Source organism: Echiichthys vipera, assembly GCF_963691815.1.
Source record: "Echiichthys vipera genome assembly, chromosome: 5".
Lineage (NCBI taxonomy): Eukaryota > Metazoa > Chordata > Actinopteri > Perciformes > Trachinidae > Echiichthys > Echiichthys vipera.
This window is the reverse complement of record NC_139830.1, coordinates 13801851-13822663: the sequence shown is the minus strand read 5'-3', so window position 1 is coordinate 13822663 and position 20813 is coordinate 13801851. Positions and strand designations below refer to the sequence as shown.

Below are 20813 nucleotides of genomic sequence, written 5' to 3'. Positions count from 1 at the left end.
GCCAACTTGCTGTTTTTCACATACATTTATTTCTGGTGGCACACTACAGCATTAAAGTGCACAACAGTAGCCGACCAAGTTTAACCGGATGTATTGTTGAAATGTTCCAGGGATTTTCAAGCCAAATTATCTGGTTGAATTGGTTTAAAGAGATGGTTTAGTAGAACATTTCACGGACAATAATTTGTCCTTGTTTACAGTTCCAGACCTAGGAAGAAAAAAATAAATCAAAGAGACAATCAATTTCAATGGTATCTGGCATTTTACAAACATGTAAGAGACAACAGATCTCCTGAGCAGAGGAAGAAAAAAACATTCCTCTCTTAGATTTGATACCATCTGATTTCAAAAAGTATGTATTTGAAGAGAAACACTCGTCTGAATTCAATGACAGGTAGATGTTTTTTCTTTTTGATCAAGACTGTAAACGTTTTTCTTTTCAAGAATATTCATGACTAAACAATTCTCAATTCATAAAACTGAACCCTGAAGTCCTGTAGCTGTAGGGCAACTGTCTCTTTTTCAAACGGGAAAAACTCACAGGAATCCCTACATGGGCAAACTGGAGGAACTTGACAGGAAGCACAAGCACAAATTAGCATATACACAAACCTGACCTGGAGAACGCGGACAACAAAGCACTTTTCAGGCTCTAAAAGCTGGTCAAAAGGCTCTTTCAACCAGACAAGGATAATGTCTAGACTGGACCTTCAGATTTCCAAACCAACACATAAGAGCAGCTGCCAAGATAAAACAGGACATCCTGTGACTCAGTCCAACACTCACCTCCAGAAACTTGTGAAACGCTGGCTTGGCCTCCTTGGCAGCCCTCACGGCATCTTTGGCATTGAGAAAGTTGTCGATGTACGCTGAATACATATTAGCTAGAGTCTCTTTGGAGAACTGGTGAAGAAAAGAAGAAGGAGGAGACATTTGAATTACTGTACGTACACTTTTATGTGACATTTGGAGATTCATTTTAAACATAGCATGTTTAAAATGAATCTCCAGTTAACAGAATATCTGTACTGGTCCCAAAACTAATATGACATTCTGTAGGATCAAACTGGTTTAAAATGACATTCTTAGTCATCATAAGAAGATGTTGCAAGCCTATTTACTTTACATAAACACATTTACCGATTCCAGGAAGAGCATTTCCCAGGTACACTGTTGCATTTGGTGAAACAATCGGGAAAACAACTACTACAAATAAGATAAAACTATCGCTGCATTGCTATTAGCGTTCACGTTCAGCTAATTGTATGTGCTGAACAGTTAGCAGTTAGTACATTTTGCATTTGTTACTGTGTAATTAAATCATAATAACAGCAAAAGAGAGCTGTAATTGGAGGGATTACCAAAGAAACCTCGGTGTAAGTGGTTTTCAATTTGTTTGCCGCTAGAAAAGAAAAGTTATTTCACTCCCTCAAGCATAGACATGAACATACAGATGATAGAGGGCAGGGGGACTGAAAGAGCCAGGGTGCTCAAAATAATCTAGACATAATGTGTGTTGAACATCAGAGAGTAACCGGCTATCTTCCATTTCATGAAATAACCTGACCCTGTATTTCTCTTTTGTCATCCCTCTCGCAGAGTCCTCTCCCTCTTTTCAGTCTTTGAGAGATGAGTAATGAGGACAGAGCGATATCATCAGAGGACAATGTGAGGATTAGTCACAGCAGAGGACAGAGAGAGAGAGAGAGAGAGAGAGAGAGAGAGAGAGAGAGAGAGAGAGAGAGAGAGAGGGAGAGAGAGAGGGAGAGAGAGAGGGAGAGAGAGAGGGAGGAAGAGAGAGAAAGAGAGAGAGAGAGAGAGAGAGAGACAGAGAGCGAGAGAGGGAGAGAGAGAGGGAGAGAGAGAGTGAGGAAGAAAGAGAGAGAGAGAGAGAGAGAGAGAGAGGAGATTATGAATGCACTTTGTATAAAAAGTTACACCTAATACATATATTTACAGCATCTCTGTTAAATATACTTTTGACTTATGTCGAACCTTATTTTCAAATCAAAGGTTCTACAGTGGCTAACCCAAAAATAAAGTAGGTAACTTAATGCATTTTTTTATGTTTTACTTTTTAAACCATTGATGTTTGCAGTGTCACCAAACTAATGCAATTTTGGATGAAACATTGTTGGGTGCCTACCATATCTTCTACGTCGTCTGTTTTTTAAAAACAAATGTCTGATACAGTTACAGTTGTTAGTTCTTGAAACATGGAACTGTAATTAATGTAATTTATCTTTCCTGTTTCCTGTTTTCTTTTGTTCTTTATGTCTTTATTGATAGTTTATATGTATTTATTTCCTATGTTCTCCGTGTTGGTTGATTTGGAGGGGGTCATTGAAAGTTCCAAGATTGTATGGATGAATAAAATGACCTCAAGCCTTCAATTTCTTTTTTCATCATGACAAATGAAACTATGAACAAAGCACAGACAACAATGGGAATAAGTGCTTAATCACTTTATCCCTGACAAAGTATATGTATTAGGAAGTTGTCAATTAACTAAATCAAATCAAAATGGCATTAACTAACTACATTCTAGTATTTGTATTTAATGGAACAGTTTAACCTGTTTCAACAGTCTACTGCATGTTTACATTGTTTACATCATATACACCCGTTCACATGTCTGCTTACATCTGATACACACATGTCTTTCTACATCTCACGCCGACGATGTTCTCTGTATCTAACCTGTACTAACACACTAAAATCCTGACACTTATTCTACCTGTACTAACACACTAACATCCTGAGACTTATTCTACCTGTACTAACACACTAGCATCCTGACACTTACTCTACCTGTACTAACACACTAACATCCTTACACTTACTCTTCTTTTACACTTTATTCTTGTGTTAGGTTAAAATGTTCTTGTATAATTGCACTGTCGTTATTTGCTGCTCTGTGTGCCCTGAATTGCCCCCCGGGGACAAATAAAGTTTTTTTAATTGAATTGAATTGATATACAGTCTGCATCGATGTAGCAGTGCTCATCTGAATCCGATCACTGTCCACTTATATCTTTTCTGCACTACAGTTCCGTTCATACCTGTTTCAACAGTCTACTGCATGTTTACATTGTTTACATCATATACACCCGTTCACATGTCTGCTTACATCTGATACACACATGTCTTTCTACATCTCACGCCGACGATGTTCTCTGTATCTAACCTGTACTAACACACTAACATCCTGACACTTATTCTACCTGTACTAACACACTAACATCCTGACACTTATTCTTCTCTTACACTTTATTCTTGTTGTTAGGTTAAAATGTTTTGTATAGTTGCACTGTCGTTATTTGCTGCTCTGTGTGCCCTGAATTGCCCCCCGGGGATAAATAAAGTTTTTTGAATTGAATTGGATTGAATTGGATATATTTTCACAAGTGTGCAATCCAAAATTAAGAAAAACTGTAATAATCCATCACAATTAACACTCAAAATATTTAGAGTGTGTGACCAAGTTTTTACATTCAAGGCACTATACAAAGGTAAATATAAAATACAGTTAGACTCTTCTAGGACGCTTGAATAGCTAAAAAATAGTTTAAATATCTGTTTAGGAGGGAATCTAGTCTTGAAACCATTTGTCATGACGGCATTGAAAGAATGTTTGCGCCTGGAAACACAAACACAAATGTTGATTCAGTGCTGTGAGGTCTGCTGTGATGATATCTTACACAAAATTACATTTTCTGCAGATCTGCTAAATGTTCTGCCACATTTCTGTGGACTCCTGAACAAAACAACTGCCCCGTGTGAGGCTCGAACTCACGACCTTCAGATTATGAGACTGACGCGCTGCCTACTGCGCCAACGAGGCCTGCAGCACCATGCAGCTGCTGCGGATTACAGAGCTGCAGCGGAGAGAGAAGGAGGGGGAGGACGAGGGAGTGGGGGAGGGAGGCTCAGTCTGTGTGTAGAGGATCTGCAACTAAAGAGGAAAAAAACTTGCTCTACAGCAGGTTCTTCAATATCATACTCGACCGTTACCTGTAAAGGAAAACCAGTTAACAGTTAATGATTAATCTGTGAATTGAATTCAGGTAAAGGTTTCCTGCATTTCCCGCATTGTCCCTTGTGTCTCCAGTGAGTGAGTTTGTGAAACAGTTTCATTCAAGCTGTGAGGTGCTGAGAGGGATAACAATGGCATTAACATAGCAAGAGAGTGCAGTGTTTTTTCCCACTCACTAAAAACAAAAGCTGTAGCCACATTGAAAGAACTGGAATATGTGCTTCCTCTGCAATGAATCTCTGACTTAATGTAAACTGTTAGCCGAAACCTGACATTTTACCAAACACTGATGTTTTAAAGCACTGTTTTCGGTTGAGAGCCACCCTTAGGTCATGGGAAATTTTAAATGGGTCGATGAGAGGTCACCGGGAAAACCAAAATATCAAACCACTGCAGTGCTGCTAACTATACACGGCCTCTTAACAAAAACACCCCACTCTGCTGTCAATTATACTTTAAAAAGACAATTTATTCATTGAAGCTCTATAGTAAAATAGATTGTATGTCTGTGCAAGTTGCTCTACTGCTGCAACAGTAGATCAGAAAAGTTCAAGGCACACTTATAGAAAAAGTTTTGGAGTTTAACTTCAAAATAAGTTTATACCTGTATGCATTTATTTTTATAATACAATTGTACCTGGATTTGAAAATTACAGTTTTACAGAATTGACCGATGAGCATCAATCAAGCTATTGGAAATTCTGTCCTTCTCTTATCTCAGACGGATAATAAAAACTAATTGTCCCAGAGAAGCAAAATGCAAAGCATTTTTTGCACAGAATGAGTTGTACTTTTAGATCGGCTGAATATCTGTTCATTAGGGCTGATTCTAGTTTGCTGATGTACTATTATAACTCATATAGTGTTGCCTTATAACACAAAGGTTCCTGAAGTCTCTAACACACAACCAGCCTTAATGTATTTAAAATGGAGAGAAGCACCGGGGTTATTGCTACTGAGGTCAACTATCTCACACACACACCTTACATGTCACATACACAAGCTAACAATGCTAACATATGCTGAATACATTCCTAAAGCACAAAGAAGAGATCACTGAGGCCTCATTTCCAACAAGCAGACCGGTTCAGTTCAGTTCGGCTCAGTTCGTTACACATTAGTCGTTAATTTTTCAATCTATCCTGTTTTTTCATTACCCCCTTAATTTATGAAAGTCCCTACACATAAATTAAGCGCCATCAACGTAATTAGCGAAACCAGAGTTTCTTAAAAAATATGCTACAAGCCTTAGCAGCTGGCTACAGCCATATTGATAGGCAGTCCTAACAAGTCGATTACCGAGTTTGGTTCTATTGAACCTCAGAAAAAACCCTCAGAAAATGCTGTTGGTGCTTTGTTTTATGTATAGGGACTGTTATTATGCTACTGCAAAGGTTTGGTGCTATTTTGAGCAATATTAGTGGTTAATAAAAGATGTTTTGGATGGTTCAGCGCTCCGCCCCGAGATACTCCGTGTTAGCCATGTCTCGCTGTTAGTGATTCTCCGGGATTTGTCTGTTGATAGGTGATCAACGAAGAAAACTGTCTCAATGGCTTATTTGATGGATATTTATGCTGAAAAAGACCGCAGGATGCAAATACGCCGGAATTACACTTCAATACATAAAGGGACCTCATGAAGTGTCAAATAGTTAGTTTCTACCTCTGAACATGTTTGTAATCTTTGTAAAGTTCAAACTATAGAAATGAATGAAAGTAGAATAGACATTGAACGGTTTCAAACCCATAAGGATAACCCATATTTCTGATCATTAAAGATAGCAGGAGAACAGGACAGTTATATCTACTCACTGATTGGATGAGGATGTGTCCGACGGTCTGCCTGTCATGCCATTGGCTGACGCAGCTGACGACTTGCTCCAAGAAGTGCTCGTGGTGCTCCAGGATCTCCGGGATCTGGTAAAACATCTCGTCCACCAGCAGAGGGTCCACTATGGAGCCGCTGTCCGGCTGCTTGAGAGGTCGCAAGTAGCCCTGAGGGGACAAGACAAACATTTAGTTACAGACCATTTGAATTAATTTAAATATGCCATGTTAGCTAAAATGTCATCCAGCAGTGGTGTGGGGGCAATTTTACATTATAGCTCCTTTTAAATTAGCTGAAATTAATATATTTAGTGTAAAAATTGGGTTTTATTTATGTAACTGCCAGTGATGTTTGCACATTCTTTTCACCGAGTGGGAAATATTGTAAGAGGTCCCGATATCTACAGAATTACAACGCAGAGGCCGACTTGAATGATATGAATGCGGCATCGGCCAGATTGATGTTAATGCCATAGTAACAAACAGATCAAGCTGCATTCAAGTAGTTAGATCCAAATGCTGTCATATCATTTCATGCCCTTGTATCCTTCTTTTCTACTAATAATTTTATTTCCTTTTCTTTCTTTCTTTCTTTTTATTTTACTTGCGTTTCAAGGTCATCTGATTTTTACACACGCACGCACGCACACACACACACACACACACACACACACACACACACACACACACACACACACACACACACACACACACACACACACACACACACACACACACACACACACACACACACACACACACACACACACACACACACACACACACACACACACACACACACACACACACACACACACACACACAAAGCTGAGAGACTAGAAATTCAATTTACTGTCTGAAATGGACTCAGACCGATGTGACCCCAAAATCCAGTCGGCTGTGACTTCATGACACACTTGATGACTAATCCAATCTGCTGAACAAAACATTTTATATTAAATGAAGTTGGGACAAAGTGGGATTTGTGATATTTCAAAGCAGCAGTGATTCAGTTTCCTTCAACTAATTTATCATGGAAATATGTTGCATAAGAGCTCAGTTAGATTGTTCCACACAAATAGTTTGATAAAGACAGGGCTTTTTTTTTACTTCTTTGATAATAAAGATCTTTTATTAGCTTTGAAAGGCCAAAGTATCTTCTCAAATGTCATTGTGATACGAAACATGTTACTATAATTGTCAGTGAGCTAATGAGATTAACTGTGAGAGCTACTGCCCTTCATGTTTCAGGCATCTCCGAACGCTAACACGGCTGATTTGAATGCTCGGCTCGTTATCAAGCAGGTGAAGCTTGTCAAGGGCTTGATAACGAGTAAGGAATTAGAATCAGGTGCATTGGGAGATACCTAATACATGCAGGGCAGTAGCTCTCTCGGAACAACGTTGGAGACCATTAGATCAAGTGTGATCTCCTTTAAAATCAACTGTGAGAGTACTGTAAGAGTGTTTCAGTCCTTTTGTGGTTGAAAGTGTGATTCCAGTGTCGATCCTACAGACAATCACTCTGATGAACAGATAAATTAGCCATTAACCACACAAACAACCACTGCTTCCATTATAGATTATAATTTCACCATTTTAATGCACCAATTTATTTTTTCAATTGTTTTGCTTTCAGGGGCATAATTGTCATAATAGCCTTAACAGTTTGATGTTCAAATAAACATGTATAGCAAACACGGCTTACAAGAAATTATGCATTGATGTAAGAATAGGAATGAAGAATCGAGGGGCGGCTGTGGGTCAGAGGTCCCCGGCTTTTCCGGTCCACATGTCGAAGTGTCCTTGGGCAAGACACTGAACCCTTAATTGCTTCCCGTGCTGTGCATGGGTGTGTGAATGTGGTGTGAATGTTACATTAGATTAGATGGTTTGTAGATGTCCACTGCCATCAGTGTGAATGCCTGTGTGAACGGGTGAATGTGACAATTAGTGTGAATGGCCCTCATTTATCAAACGAACGTACGGCAGAAAAACGACCATTTCCAGGCAAACTTCGGCATTTATCAATTTGGACGTGAGCGGGAGCTACAATCAAATCTCACGTCAGGTCTGAGATCGTGTATGCAAATCTGAGCCTGTGGATTTGCGGTGCAGCACAGCAAAACCTGGCTGAAAATAATTAACAAACCTCAGCTATCATTAAGCATAAGCAGTATCATATTAAAAACAGATCAAAACGGATTCTTAAAACAAATTTTTTAAAAATTGAAATTGTGGTTGGAGCAATTGATTGAACTCATGTGCGTCTGAAGGCACCATCCATGAATGATTACGCATTCATCAATTGCAAAAAATACCACACGATAAATGTACAGGTACTTTGTGATGCCAAGCTATCGTGGCGGGGGGGGGCGCACACACACGATTCTTTTATATTTCAAAACAGCTCGGCTCCAGCCCCCCGCGACCCCGACAGGGACAAGCGGTTGAAGTTTAATTAATTAATTAATTAATGTGTTGGCGCACAGCTGCAGGAAGGCGCACTGCAGAGCCAAAGTCATCTCCTTGGTAAATTGCAATAAATCAAACAAGGTATCAGATGATTAACATGTTGGTATGGTTCTTCTAGGTGAAAAAGGTTATCCCCTAACGGAATACCTAATAACCCCGCTGGCAAACCCCGCTACAGAGCAGGAGTGCAGGTTCAGCAGTGCGCACACATGCACAGGTGCACACGGGTCACAGTGGAGCTTCAGTGGAGTGCTTCGTGTTGACTGCCTCCGTTATTCTTTTCCATACAGCGTTTTTATGGGCCCCTTTTATTCCACTCTTAAGACTGCCAAAAAGCACATCTTTATTTTGCTCCATCTCGGATGTCAGGATGCCGATCTGTGTGTCGGAAAGTTTATTTTCTAACCAGTGTTTCTCCTCTCCATGTTTGACCTCAGTGGGCGAGGCCTTCGAACCAGGAATATTTAAGGGCGTAACATGTTAATGACGATCGAATTCAGCCACTGCATTTATCAAGGCCCGCTCATTCGTACGCTGAGATTGGTCAGATACGAATGTTTCATAAATCACGTGTGTCCTGTCCTACGACCAATTCTGCACTCAGATCTGCGCCCGTTTTCACGCAAGATTGATAAATGAGGGCTAATGTGAAAATAACTTTGACGATTATTCAATTATCACAATAGTTGGCGATAACTTTTCTGCCTATCGGCCAATCAATTTGTTTACAGAAAATTTCCCAAGTCCAAGGGGGGAAAAAAGGAACTACAAAGAGTTGGATTTCAACTTTGGACAGCGCTGCTGTAGAGCTGTCTCAGGTGTACCACATCTGACACCCTCTTTCAGGGATATGCACTCTCACTGCAGTCACCGTGGTAACAATTACTTTCCCTGTGTCGCCATGGGAACACAGCCCAGGATTATTCATTTGTGGCCACACACGCACACGCACACGCGCACACACACACACACACACACACACACACACACACACACACACACACACAGAAAAGTCTGAGCATGTGGGATGTGCGTGCACTATCCAACACACATTTCACACAGAAAAATGCAAGCACACACTGATCGCCCACACAGCGAATGGCGACAGGTTATACAACAGGTAGGGAAGGTGAAGTGCGTGTGCGTGTGTGTGTGTGTGTGTGTGTGTGTGTGTGTGTGTGTGTGTGACAGAGAGAGAGAGAGAGCCAAGATTTGGGGTAAAGGTTAGTCAGCTGTAGGAAGAGATAGGTATTGGATATAGGTGAGTATAGTGTGTGTGTGTTTGTGTGTGTGTGTGTGTGTGTTTGCAGATAATGCTGATGACAGTGAGATGTGATTAGGGTAAACAGATTAGTCTGACTGAATGACAATAAGTGGATTATATAACACCTTTGTTACCTACATTGGTTTTTCAGCTCCTCAGCAGTCTGTCAATCCACAATGTTGTGTGTGTGTGTGTGTGTGTATTTGCGCATGTGTGGTGCCACAATGCTCAATAAGACTGCATGTGTCTGTCAGTGAGCATTTCTCTCTTATTACACGAGAGATGTAAGAACTGTGTCGTTGTTTCTGTGAGTGCGTGTTACCTGAATGAGACTGCGCAGTGACTCCACGTACGACTGCTCTGTGTCCAAGAGGGTCATCATCACATGTTTCCTCATGTCCTGTGAAAACAGACGAAGAAGAAGGTCAATCATCACTGCCTTTAGATTTATCTTTACATCATTAGTTATCTGGACATACAGAACAGCACCCCAACACTGACATGCACGAGTCTTCATCCTAAATGTTATTACAAATGTTCATGAGTTTAAATATGGAATGAAGTGAATTTGGTGAAGTTGGATTTTACCTTTTCGTAATACACAGTGATCTTGAAAAGCCTTGTAAGGCCTTAAAGCTTGACTCAAGGTCAGTCCAGTGGTCAAGAACTAAATGTCAGGTTTTTGTGTTTAAGACAACACAGAGGTCTCACAGGGTTGTTATTCTTCAGCACACAATTGTGGTGTCCTGGCGCTCCAGTGAATGATAAGCCTATGTCTTAACTGTTACTGCAACATCCCCGCTGCTATTCCCATCAGGAACATTTGTTACATGTCACACCCATGTCTCTTTCACCATGTGCCCAGTCTGTGCTTTTATTGTAACAGCTATCCATTTAATGAAAACAATATTTAGAAACAAGCGATGCTTTCTATCTGCGTCCAAACCTTCACATGGAAACCTTCCATGTTTACAAAAGACAAGAACAGAAATGGGACTCTTCACCACACATGAATCAGGATCACATCATCACCTTTGTGTCATGATTGCCTTGTTGGTTTTTGTTGAGTGCTGTAAGTTTCAGCTGCAGCCTTAATTCCCTAAATAATAGCGTGACTCTGATGTGTCTTACATCTGTTGAATTATGCTGCATGACAACAAAATGGAATAAAAAATAAATAAAAGAGGGTGGATAGATGCTTTAAAAAAGCTTGAGGCAGATTCATCCCAACAGATCAGTCTATGAAGACTTACCAAACATGTGCACAAACAAACACACACACACACTCTCTCTCTTCTATTATAGCCATTTTTCCACTGCAGGAACCTTTCCTTGACCTCAGAATCTTTACATACAGTTTGTTTTGACAGGAACTGGCCCCGTTCAGACTGACCCCTGTTCCTGAGGTACAGCTTTCTTTTGAATCTTACTAGCGAGATTAAGAGAGTGGAATAGAGTATGATGAGCAAGAAGGAGTCAACATCACTGAATCTAAACTAACTAACATCACTGAATCTTAACTTTATATGTTTGTTTTTTTAATTGCTGATGCTATTGTGACAATTAACTTTAAAAACAATCAGCACATCTTGTGCACTTTGTAAATGGACCTTTTGCCTTTCTGGCATTTTAAATCTCCCATTTCTACGTCTCCTTTCCAACATCAGTCGCACAACACAGAAACAAAGATCATGATCACAGCTGTCTCGTTGTCTTACTTCTCAAACCACATTATTGTTATAATAGGTCATTTTCCCAATCTTGAAAAGTAAACGCTAAGTACTTTCTGAATTTAAACTGTTGGATTGAAATACTAACTCTTAAATGTAAACTGTGCTATATTTTAATCATTTAAGTTTTAGGGAGGCAAACGCAGGAAAGTCTGCAAAGATAGTTTCCATTGTCACACAGAGAGAGAGAGAGAGAGAGAGAGAGAGAGAGAGAGAGAGAGATAGAGAGAGAGAGAGAGAGAGAGAGAGAGAGAAGAGAGAGAGGATTAGAGGTCACTGAGGCCAGGAAGTCCACAGAGTCAAAGCATGACTCAGCTGTTGACTCTAACAATGACTCATGATCTATGGATGCAAGTGAATGAGCCTGACACATTAAGTCCGAGAAGGAAAGTGAAAGTGACAGATGAAGGGAACAAGGGCAGACAGAAAAAAAGTCTAAAAAAAGAGAAATCATGTTAGATTTCACAATTTTTCTCAGAAAAAAAAAAACTGCATAAAGGTGCGAAACAATCCATCTTTTCTCCGGATAAAATGTGATGAGGTACGTTTGTGTGTGTGTGTGTGTGTGTGTGTGTGTGTGTGTGTGTGTGTGTGTGTGTGTGTGTGTGTGTGTGTGTGTGTGTGTGTGTGTGTGTGTGTGTGTGCGCGCGTTGTGTGTGTGCATGTGACCAAAAATAGAGAGGCGGAAGAATAACAAGGGGAGTATATAAGGATCAGGGAAAAAGTCAGACTTATTATCTCAGGGGTCTCTGGTGAGACTCCCGAAATATTCTCGTACCATACATGACCTATAAATATCACACAGAGCCACAGTCAAAACCCTATGGTGCATATGTAACCACAATGTCTCTCACTGTCTTTTCATACACACACACAAACACAGAGGATTTTTTTCCCTCTCCCTTGCTCCCCTCTGCCAGCACCACTGTGCCCTATAAATAATCGTAACAATAACTTCCCAGAAAGGCCATGTTTAGTGTTTGGCATCTGAAGGGATCCCAGGGGCGCTGTGGGGTACCACCGGAGGGTGAAAGGAGGTGTGTGTCATTGAGTGTGTGTGTGTGTGTGTGTGAGTGAGTGAGAAAGAGGGAAATGAAAATGATTGAGCGGAAAACCTGCCTTCTAAATGATTGTTTTTGACCACGAATAACTCAACTCTTTTGTCACGTAATTGTTCCTAAAATCAATGTTTGCTTCACAGAGTGAGGGATCCAGTCCAAGTCTACTCTGCCCTGAGATATGAACACAAACACAATGGAAGAGAAGGAATAAATACCAGGCGAAAGATGGCTAAAGAGGGAAACATGCAATACCACAGTAATCATCCATCTATACTCCCTAATTACCCTCCAAATACGGACACCCATTCATTCAAAATACATCTTGGCTCAGTCCCCTGATAAAGTAAGCAGCAGTCCTGCAAAACTGTCTGAACTCAAGTTTATAAAGTGTTATTTAACTAGACTATTATCAATAGGAATTAACAATTGAGTTGCTAATCTTTCTAATCGTAGATTTCCCACCTGCAAATCTAAACAGTCTGGCTTCAAACAGGTTTGATTTGTTTGTCGACAAACTCTGACAGAGTTGCACCAAAATTAAAGATGCAAACAGCAAAAAAAGCTAATAAGACGGTCAATATTTTTAGGAGAATTGGATTCAATTTGAAATTAAAAATAAACTATAAATGATCTTCAATGGACTTAATGAACTCTCCCGGTTTGTAGAAGTTGTCACTTTATTTATGTACCTCTTTCTTGTAAATAAAGACAGTTTTTCTTAAAAAATGAATCAATTAAAATGTTTAAACTGTATGAGAAAATAATGGAAAATATCCATCACAATTAACACCAGGGTGTTCCCTTCAAATTGCTTGTTTTTTTCTGATCAGCCCACAACGATCAATAAAAAGAGTAGATAAAAGAGAGGAATTATTATTTTATTATCAATTAACTATTATTTTAAAAGGGTAGGAAATCCTCACACTGGAATCAGCAAATTTCTGACGATTAAAATGATAAATATGATCATTATCACAAATAATTTGCTGTTTGGCAATTGCTTAATCAATTAACTGAATAATCCTTTCAGCATTATATCTTACAATCAATCACTCACCCACTGTGTCAACAGATGATCATTTGTTGATAATGATGCTATCAAACATGGCGCATGGCTGCGTTGCTAAACAGTCATAGTACTGTGTGTATTTGGAACTGCAGTAGTGCCATCTAAGAAATAATACAAACTACAGTATTTATGTCCTGTACAATATGTGTAGCAAAAGCAGGATTTCCTTGGTAGCTACAACTGCAGTGATACATTCCGTTTCTGTCAGCATCCCTTGACACGTGCTGCACACACACAAACCCCCACACAGCTGCCTCTGCATGAATATCTCATCCAAATTAAATCTAATTTCCGATGATCAAACCGACGAATGCAGATCCATCCTCTCTTTCTCTCGGCTGCTGAATCATTATTTTGATATCAACCGGAGAAAGACACGCAAACAAAATTGACGGCTTTCACTACAATACAGGCAAATAAGCACATGCGCACACACACACACATGCAAGTGATTTGGACCCTCAGTAGAGCTGTTCGGTTGATGATGATGGGAACAGGAAGACGGGGAATAACACATGTAAGTGTGTGACAATGAGGCAAAACAAGAGGGGAAATGTTCCTCTGTTCTGTCCTGCTCGTCTTTATTAGATCACACTCACACACGCGCACACACAGAACAGAACATGCTAAAATAATGCTAGGAATGCTAGCTTCATTTTGCTAGCAGAGTTACTGTAGGAACCCCAGCTTATAGGCTGAATGGTTTCAGGTTGGTTTTGCACAACTGTAGAGCTGAAGTCAAAGACACTCTCAGAGCCGTCTGAGTCAAGCCTCAGACCAGAGAGACGAAGTGAAACTGCCACAGGTGTGACAGAAGTTTAAGAACACAAACAAAGGTGAAACTAATGACATTGATATTTTTTGTTGACCTGAAAAGTTGTCTCGTGATATCAGTACATAAGTGCAGAGCAGCAGCCAGCATGACGGAGTCTGGCTTTGACCTTGAAATTAACATCGAAGATCCCCCTCCCGCCACTTTTAAATCGTTTGAGTTGTAGCATTTTCGATTTGGTCATGAAGAGTACTGTAAGAAGATCCCGGCAAACACGAGCACTATGCAAAGAAACCTACAGCGCCACCACAGCTCTCTGCTAAAATCAACTGCACCTGTAAAGAAAATACTCAAAGTTATGTGGTCTGAAAAGCAAGAATGTGTTTGTGTAATTGAATCAGCCCCAAAACAGCCCGAGCTAAGATCTGTTGAGAGAGACAGGTCTGTGCATCGGCCTTTTTTTTTGAGAGGGAATTCACAGAGTGCCACAAAGAGCGAAGGTATGCGCATAATATGCAAAGTAACAAGTATCCGGTTATTCTTTTCTCACAGACACAATCGCAACCTTAAACGTTACTTTGCGGTAGGGGTTGTTGTAGACTCTGGCACTGCGGTAAATGTGACAGAATAGATGGCTCACAGGATTCAGCCCATTAATTAACAATGGAGGAGATCTAAGAGGACACCCTTGTATGTGTGTGAGAGAGAAGTGTGTACAATGTGTGTGTTTGTGTATGTGTGAGAGAGAGTAGTACAGCATGTTCTCATATGTCCCTCTGCGAGTCCTGGCGTCTTCATAATGGTAGGGACACAGGGGGTCCATAAAGTAAGTTATTCCTCACAACTGCAGCCAAACATTACAGCATGACAGTAAAGACAACATACACCAGAGTCAGAGAGCAGGCTAATGTCATTTGTGTTTTACTGTACACGACAAAGGTCATGATGTGTATCAACTATGTAATGTAATTCTGTCTTTGTTGTTCTGTACACTGTCATATGGTGCCGCTACTACTGTACTGGATTTACTTTTTGTTTGTATAACAAAAATGTTCCTCCAAGCTTTTATGTCCGAAGGCCGCTAAATGAGAGAGACTGAATGCCATACAAGGTGTGATTCTACAGTTGTATCCTGCACGGACAATTTAGTGTTATTTTTTTTTGCCAATAAAGGACTGAAGTTCCCAATCATTCTTTCTTCAGCTGCTTTCAATTTTGTGCCATCAAATATTTTGTAAGGTCGATTTTCTATTCTCTCTGTGACCTCCGTTGCCGACAAAAAGACTGGGACACAGCTGCAAAGAAGGCAGCTGCATTGATTTTGAGCACAGGAGCATACAACTCCTCACAAAAAACAATTGCCAGCAAGGTTATATTTTTGCCTTTTTTGTTATTTTTGTTTGTCTGTCCCTTAGTTAGCAGATTCCCTCAAAAACATGGCATTGTTTCCCACACAGGTGCACCAAAGCTAACAGGAGAGGGGAGGAGATGTGAATCACATAGTCCTAACAGGTGCTCTGATTAGCTAAACTAATCAAAATAACCTTTACCATAGGTGTGATGAGCCTTTAGTTAATCTCCATGTCCTGCACTTACTTAAATGCAAGAAAAATATTTTGTATCTGATTATCTGTATGTGTATTTTGATGCAAAACCGGATACAAATTTAAAATCGACCTATTTATAAACAGCATTTTTTTCCTATTATCAAAATAATAGTTTAGCTGGTATGGACAGACCTCCAGATATGCAAACTGATATTGGCAGCATCTTTAAATAAGTTAAATAAAAGTTTGGTTAGGTTAGGTTTAATAATTGTTCGACATCTTGGGGAACACGCAAATTTGTTTTCTTGTCAAGAGTTGAGGTGATCTGACACAATAGCTGGTTAGCTTAGCATAAAAGACCGGAAGCAGGAGGACATGGCTAGCCTGTCCAATGGTAGCCAACTTAATTTGATCTCGTTTGTTTGATCCTTAAAAAAAGTGAGGGCTAAAAACGACAATTGGCTCTTTTCTTGGAAAGGTGAACAACAACACATGACCAAAGGGGCCAAGAATGAAAACTGAGGAGAAAATGCTGAACCTGTGGTGTGACCTTATTGTCATTTTCTTTCAATTCCTTGTTTTTATATATCGCCAAGTTACTGAATTATGTATCTCAACATCATAAAATATACTGGCTGTACATCCCCAAACGCTGCACTATTTGAGGTCTGAGCGGAAGTTATTTCACTAAAAACGACAGCTCTTTCCCCTCATCTCATCGTTGCCGTCACACCTCTCCCCCCACTGCTGCCTTCACCCCCTCCTCCCCGACGACTGTATCCCCTGGCAACAGCCTGGCGAAAGCAGCAACAGGCAGCCTCTTCGACCAAAGAAAAAGAATCCTCATCACCCAGCTCTTCCTCTATTCATCCACACGCCTCTGCAAAACACTGAGTCTGAGTGTCTTGCTTCACTTCCTCTTCAGGCCTTTTAACAGGTTATGTAATTCTGGCATGCAGATGTAAGCAACAGCGTGTGGATGTGTGTGTATGTGTACTCCCCTTATTGTCATTTTCATTCCTCAGACTGCTCTCACCCACTCTATTACTGATCAATAGTTTTCTCTCTTTCAGACGTGCACGTACAGACTATTGATCCACCTCCCGACTCCTCCATCATCATCCCCTCTTCCATTCCTTTCCTCTTGTCCTACTCTTTCCTTTCTAATGCTCCTCGAATTGCTCTCACCTCATACTCACACAATCAGTTAATAAAACAATCAATCTTAAAAGGTGGGTAATTAGTAGAGGTGTTCTGAAACTGTTTACTTCGTCCCTATACCAATTCCGTCTACCTGAACATGCATATCATTTAAACAATTTCCCCCTGGGATTATTAAAGTATTTCTGATTCTGATTCAGCCTATACAGAGTATAAATCTGATACCAGTATGTTAGAACTAAAGCCTGGCATTTCGCTAATGTTAGCTCTGACCAACGTTACGTTCTGTAGTTAGCACAGCATGTGTTGTTTTCCTGTGTTCCGTAAATGAGCGATCATCACGTGAGAAATTACTGAAAATCTATTCTTCTAAAAACAGTAGTTGCCAGTGGCAGAGCAGCATAAGTTGCTGTAGGCTACAGTTTTTGAGTGGCAAAGAATAATTGATTTCCAGAAAAACATCCATTTTATAGTGAGAGTTAAACTATTTTAATGTTTTTTTAGGGGCTAATGAATTAGGTGATATTGGCTCTCTGCATAGAGATAGGCCGTATCAGAAGCATTTTCCGCCGATTGTGTCCGTAATATCTGAAATGCCGACTAGACCTCTGCTGGTTTGCAGTATGTGAGAGTGCGTTCACATGTGGAGGTAATCCGAAGTGTGTTTGTTGATTGCGCTTGCCTCTCAAGCATACATAACTCGAGGTACGTGGCAAACACGCAAAAAGGAAATGCTTCGAGAGACGCCTTAAAATAAATTACACTTAAAATCTACCAAAGATACTGTAACTGGAGATCATGAAAACACTGGACATTGAGTGAAGATTCATGTCACAGAAGGTGCTGGAAATAATCGTGTGATTCACTCAGCTCTAATTCTATTACAGAGAGAGACGGAGTGAGGAGGATCTGAAGAAAGAGAAATTATCCAAGTAGAATATAGACATGTTCAAACAAGGAATGTTCTATAAACATGAAGGAGATACACAGAAAAACACAAAAAAAATGAAAGAGGAACTCAAAGAAAAGAAGCAGAAGAAGAATGAGAAGCAGAGCAACAAAGGAGGCTGGATTGAGTGAAACCTAAATTGACTTGAACAGGCAGGTGATAAAGTCCTAGATACGCAGCCAAGGTGCAAGACAGGGACCACACACACGCACTCACACACAAATCTCAACTGCGAAGAAAGGAAAATGCCTGGTCTACCTCTCCGTTGGGGCTTCCGGCACAAAGTCCATTCCCATTCAAATTCCCGCTGGAGTTCCTGTTGTTGTTTCTTAACTGATCCACAGCATCTCTGTCCACCACTTCTTCTCCTCCTCCCTCATCTCCTGTATTCTCTCCATTCTCATTCATTTCCTCCAGAGCAATGCTGAACTGGGCAAGGGTTCGAACCATCTGCAGCATGCGGAGCAGTCCCTGTGCCCGAACGCACGCTCACTATGACACATAGACACACGCGGAACAGCCAGAAAAACACCTGCAGGGTTTTTTATCTGTTTGTTTACTCACACAAACTCGGTCTTCATGTCCGCAGAATAACGGTAGATAAAAAGAAAAGACAGCACCTGAGGGTCGAAAAGGGATCACCACCTTTCCTCTTATTCACGACATGAAATAAACATGTTCCTTCCAGTTGTTTTTTTCCCCCTGTCCTCTCTTCTTCTGGCAACGGATCCTTTTTTTTTTTTAATAGTTCAGTCCCTCAGAAAGCAACCTCTCCGCAGGAAAATCTTCTGCTCTTCCGTAAATTGAGTGTTGTGTGTCAAAGTGTGTGTCCTGTTTTGTTCTCTTCTGGGTCTGTTCAGGTAGGCTCAGCTGCGCAGCTTGTCTGTCACAGCGCGTGTGTCATGCAGCGCGCACACACACCGTATGAGAGAGGCAAAGGAGAACGCTTCAGCATGTATGCGTGTGTGTCTGATCTGCTGCTACTGCATGGACGATGTAAGCAAGATCTGAGCATATGTCGAGATGTGCATGGACCGCGGGACAGATTAAAAAAGTGTGCGTGTGGGTGGGTGGGTTGTTGGGTGTGTGAGTGTCATGCCCCCCCCTCTAGTGTGTAAAATGAGAGACAGCAGGCAGGGCAGACGCTCATGGCGCACAGCTAAGCCAGACTCAACCAATCCCTTCATAAATAATCGATCAAGGCATCTGAGGGTCGAGAAGGGGGAGGACGACAGAGCTGTCCATCCATCCATCTCCCTCTTAAGTATATTTCAAATGAACCGTCCTCTCTGATAGCATCTTCTTTATGTCCCAGCTGTACCAATTATTTCATGAATTCACTGTCTTCATTTCCTTTAGTGCCACTGCAGTTAAATCCTCCATTGAGGAAACACAGATTTGAATGTCCTTTCAGTCTGCTCTGTTTCTATGCAGGCACACTGAATGGCTGCAGCACAGATAACCATGACAACAGTGTGGCTGTCATTTAAAAAACAGACCAAAGCTGTCTTTTGCACGTTTTAACCTTTAACTACAAACCATGTATACGGACAGTAATTTCTACAAGCTTTTTGAAAGTCTATTAATGTATTTCCCATCTTCCAGGCATGTATGACGTTCTATTTCTTGGCATAAACTAACTAGAGCAAGGGCCAGATACAGGAAGTCGTGACACCAAGTCCTTTCTACGTCGTGGTTAGACAGTTGTAGCCCCTGAACACCCACACGGGTGTTTTCAGTTATTCTGGCAGATTAGACCACCATTTTGGTTGTAGGTGCGCGGGGCAATCATGTCGAGATAGAGGTCTAAAATATGGGATCACTTTGAAAATGTGATCAAGTTGATGACCCTAAGAAGGTAACATGCAAACTTTGCAAGAAAAACTTTAACCATCACTCGTCCACGACAAACATGACCTACAATATAATAATTCTCACTAAGATGGTTAATATAAAATTAATATTGAGAAAGCATACCACTATCAGTAAAAAACTCAAAGCAGCAGACTGAGAAATGTGGCAGTGTTGATAGCACTGTGGAAATATATTCAGATTATGCCGAACTCCCACCCCAGTCATGATGCTATTGCAGGTACTGGTTTATTTTTTCCACCCTGAACTTAGCTATTATTGGCCATAAGCCTATGTGAGTAACGGCTTTATGTGAGAATTTTCTGTTTTCATGCCTTCATGCATTTTTTATCAAAGTTGTATTTTCATCATATGGTTGCGGCTGTGCAGTTGCACCCTTTTCCAGCGTCCTCGCACACACTATTTGGGTCCGTTTTCCAAAGAGTTTCTGTTAGCAACTGCCTTACCACATAAAGTTAATGATCTAAAAACATGCACAACCGCCAGCACGGTACTTTAACAATTCATAAAGTACGTCCACCCACATTAACATGCAGCAAGTGAGTCCACACCCTTTTTGCAATACACATGGGGTTACTCACAGCAAAACAAACACAAAAAAAGAAAAAGATCAGTGACCAGACAAAAGAGGTAAAAAGGATTTTGTGCGTGTATAAGTGAGTGCACATCAGCCAGATGGCACGCGTTGCCAGACAATTTTTGTGAGGGCATAAATCTGAAATGTAGTTTTAATGAAAAAGTTTCATAAGTAGAAGACGGCACGGCACATGGGCTTGAGCTGAACTGATGCAAGCAACAGAAGCTTTAAAAATACAGTGCCTCGTGCAATATTAACACAAATAACAAACCTCAAGTGATTTGATGTAAACCAACTCGAGGCCTTCTAAGTTGCTCACTGTTATAGTTCGACTAAGACAACGTTAAGCAGCGTTTCCTGTTATAGTTAAGCATGGCATGAGGTGGCTTTTGTCCAGCGATAAACACAAACACTTTAGGGTCTTTCTCTCCAACTGAGATCAAATGGTGACAACAGGAAAAGGTCACAAAAGG

General features: G+C 40.6%; 1 protein-coding gene across 1 annotated transcript in view; it reads right to left on the bottom strand.

Moving 5' to 3' along the window:
• The window catches only part of LOC310947563 (rho guanine nucleotide exchange factor 17-like), a gene marked incomplete at its 5' end in the record, with an annotated part of 60887 nt that overhangs the window by 8149 nt on the left and 31925 nt on the right, over positions 1–20813 (bottom strand). The window contains 3 exons of the mRNA XM_083914405.1: positions 787–903; positions 5849–6031; positions 9925–10002. Of these exons, the coding sequence (XP_083770531.1) occupies positions 787–903; positions 5849–6031; positions 9925–10002 (378 nt within the window). The remainder of the gene's footprint in view (positions 1–786; positions 904–5848; positions 6032–9924; positions 10003–20813) is intronic.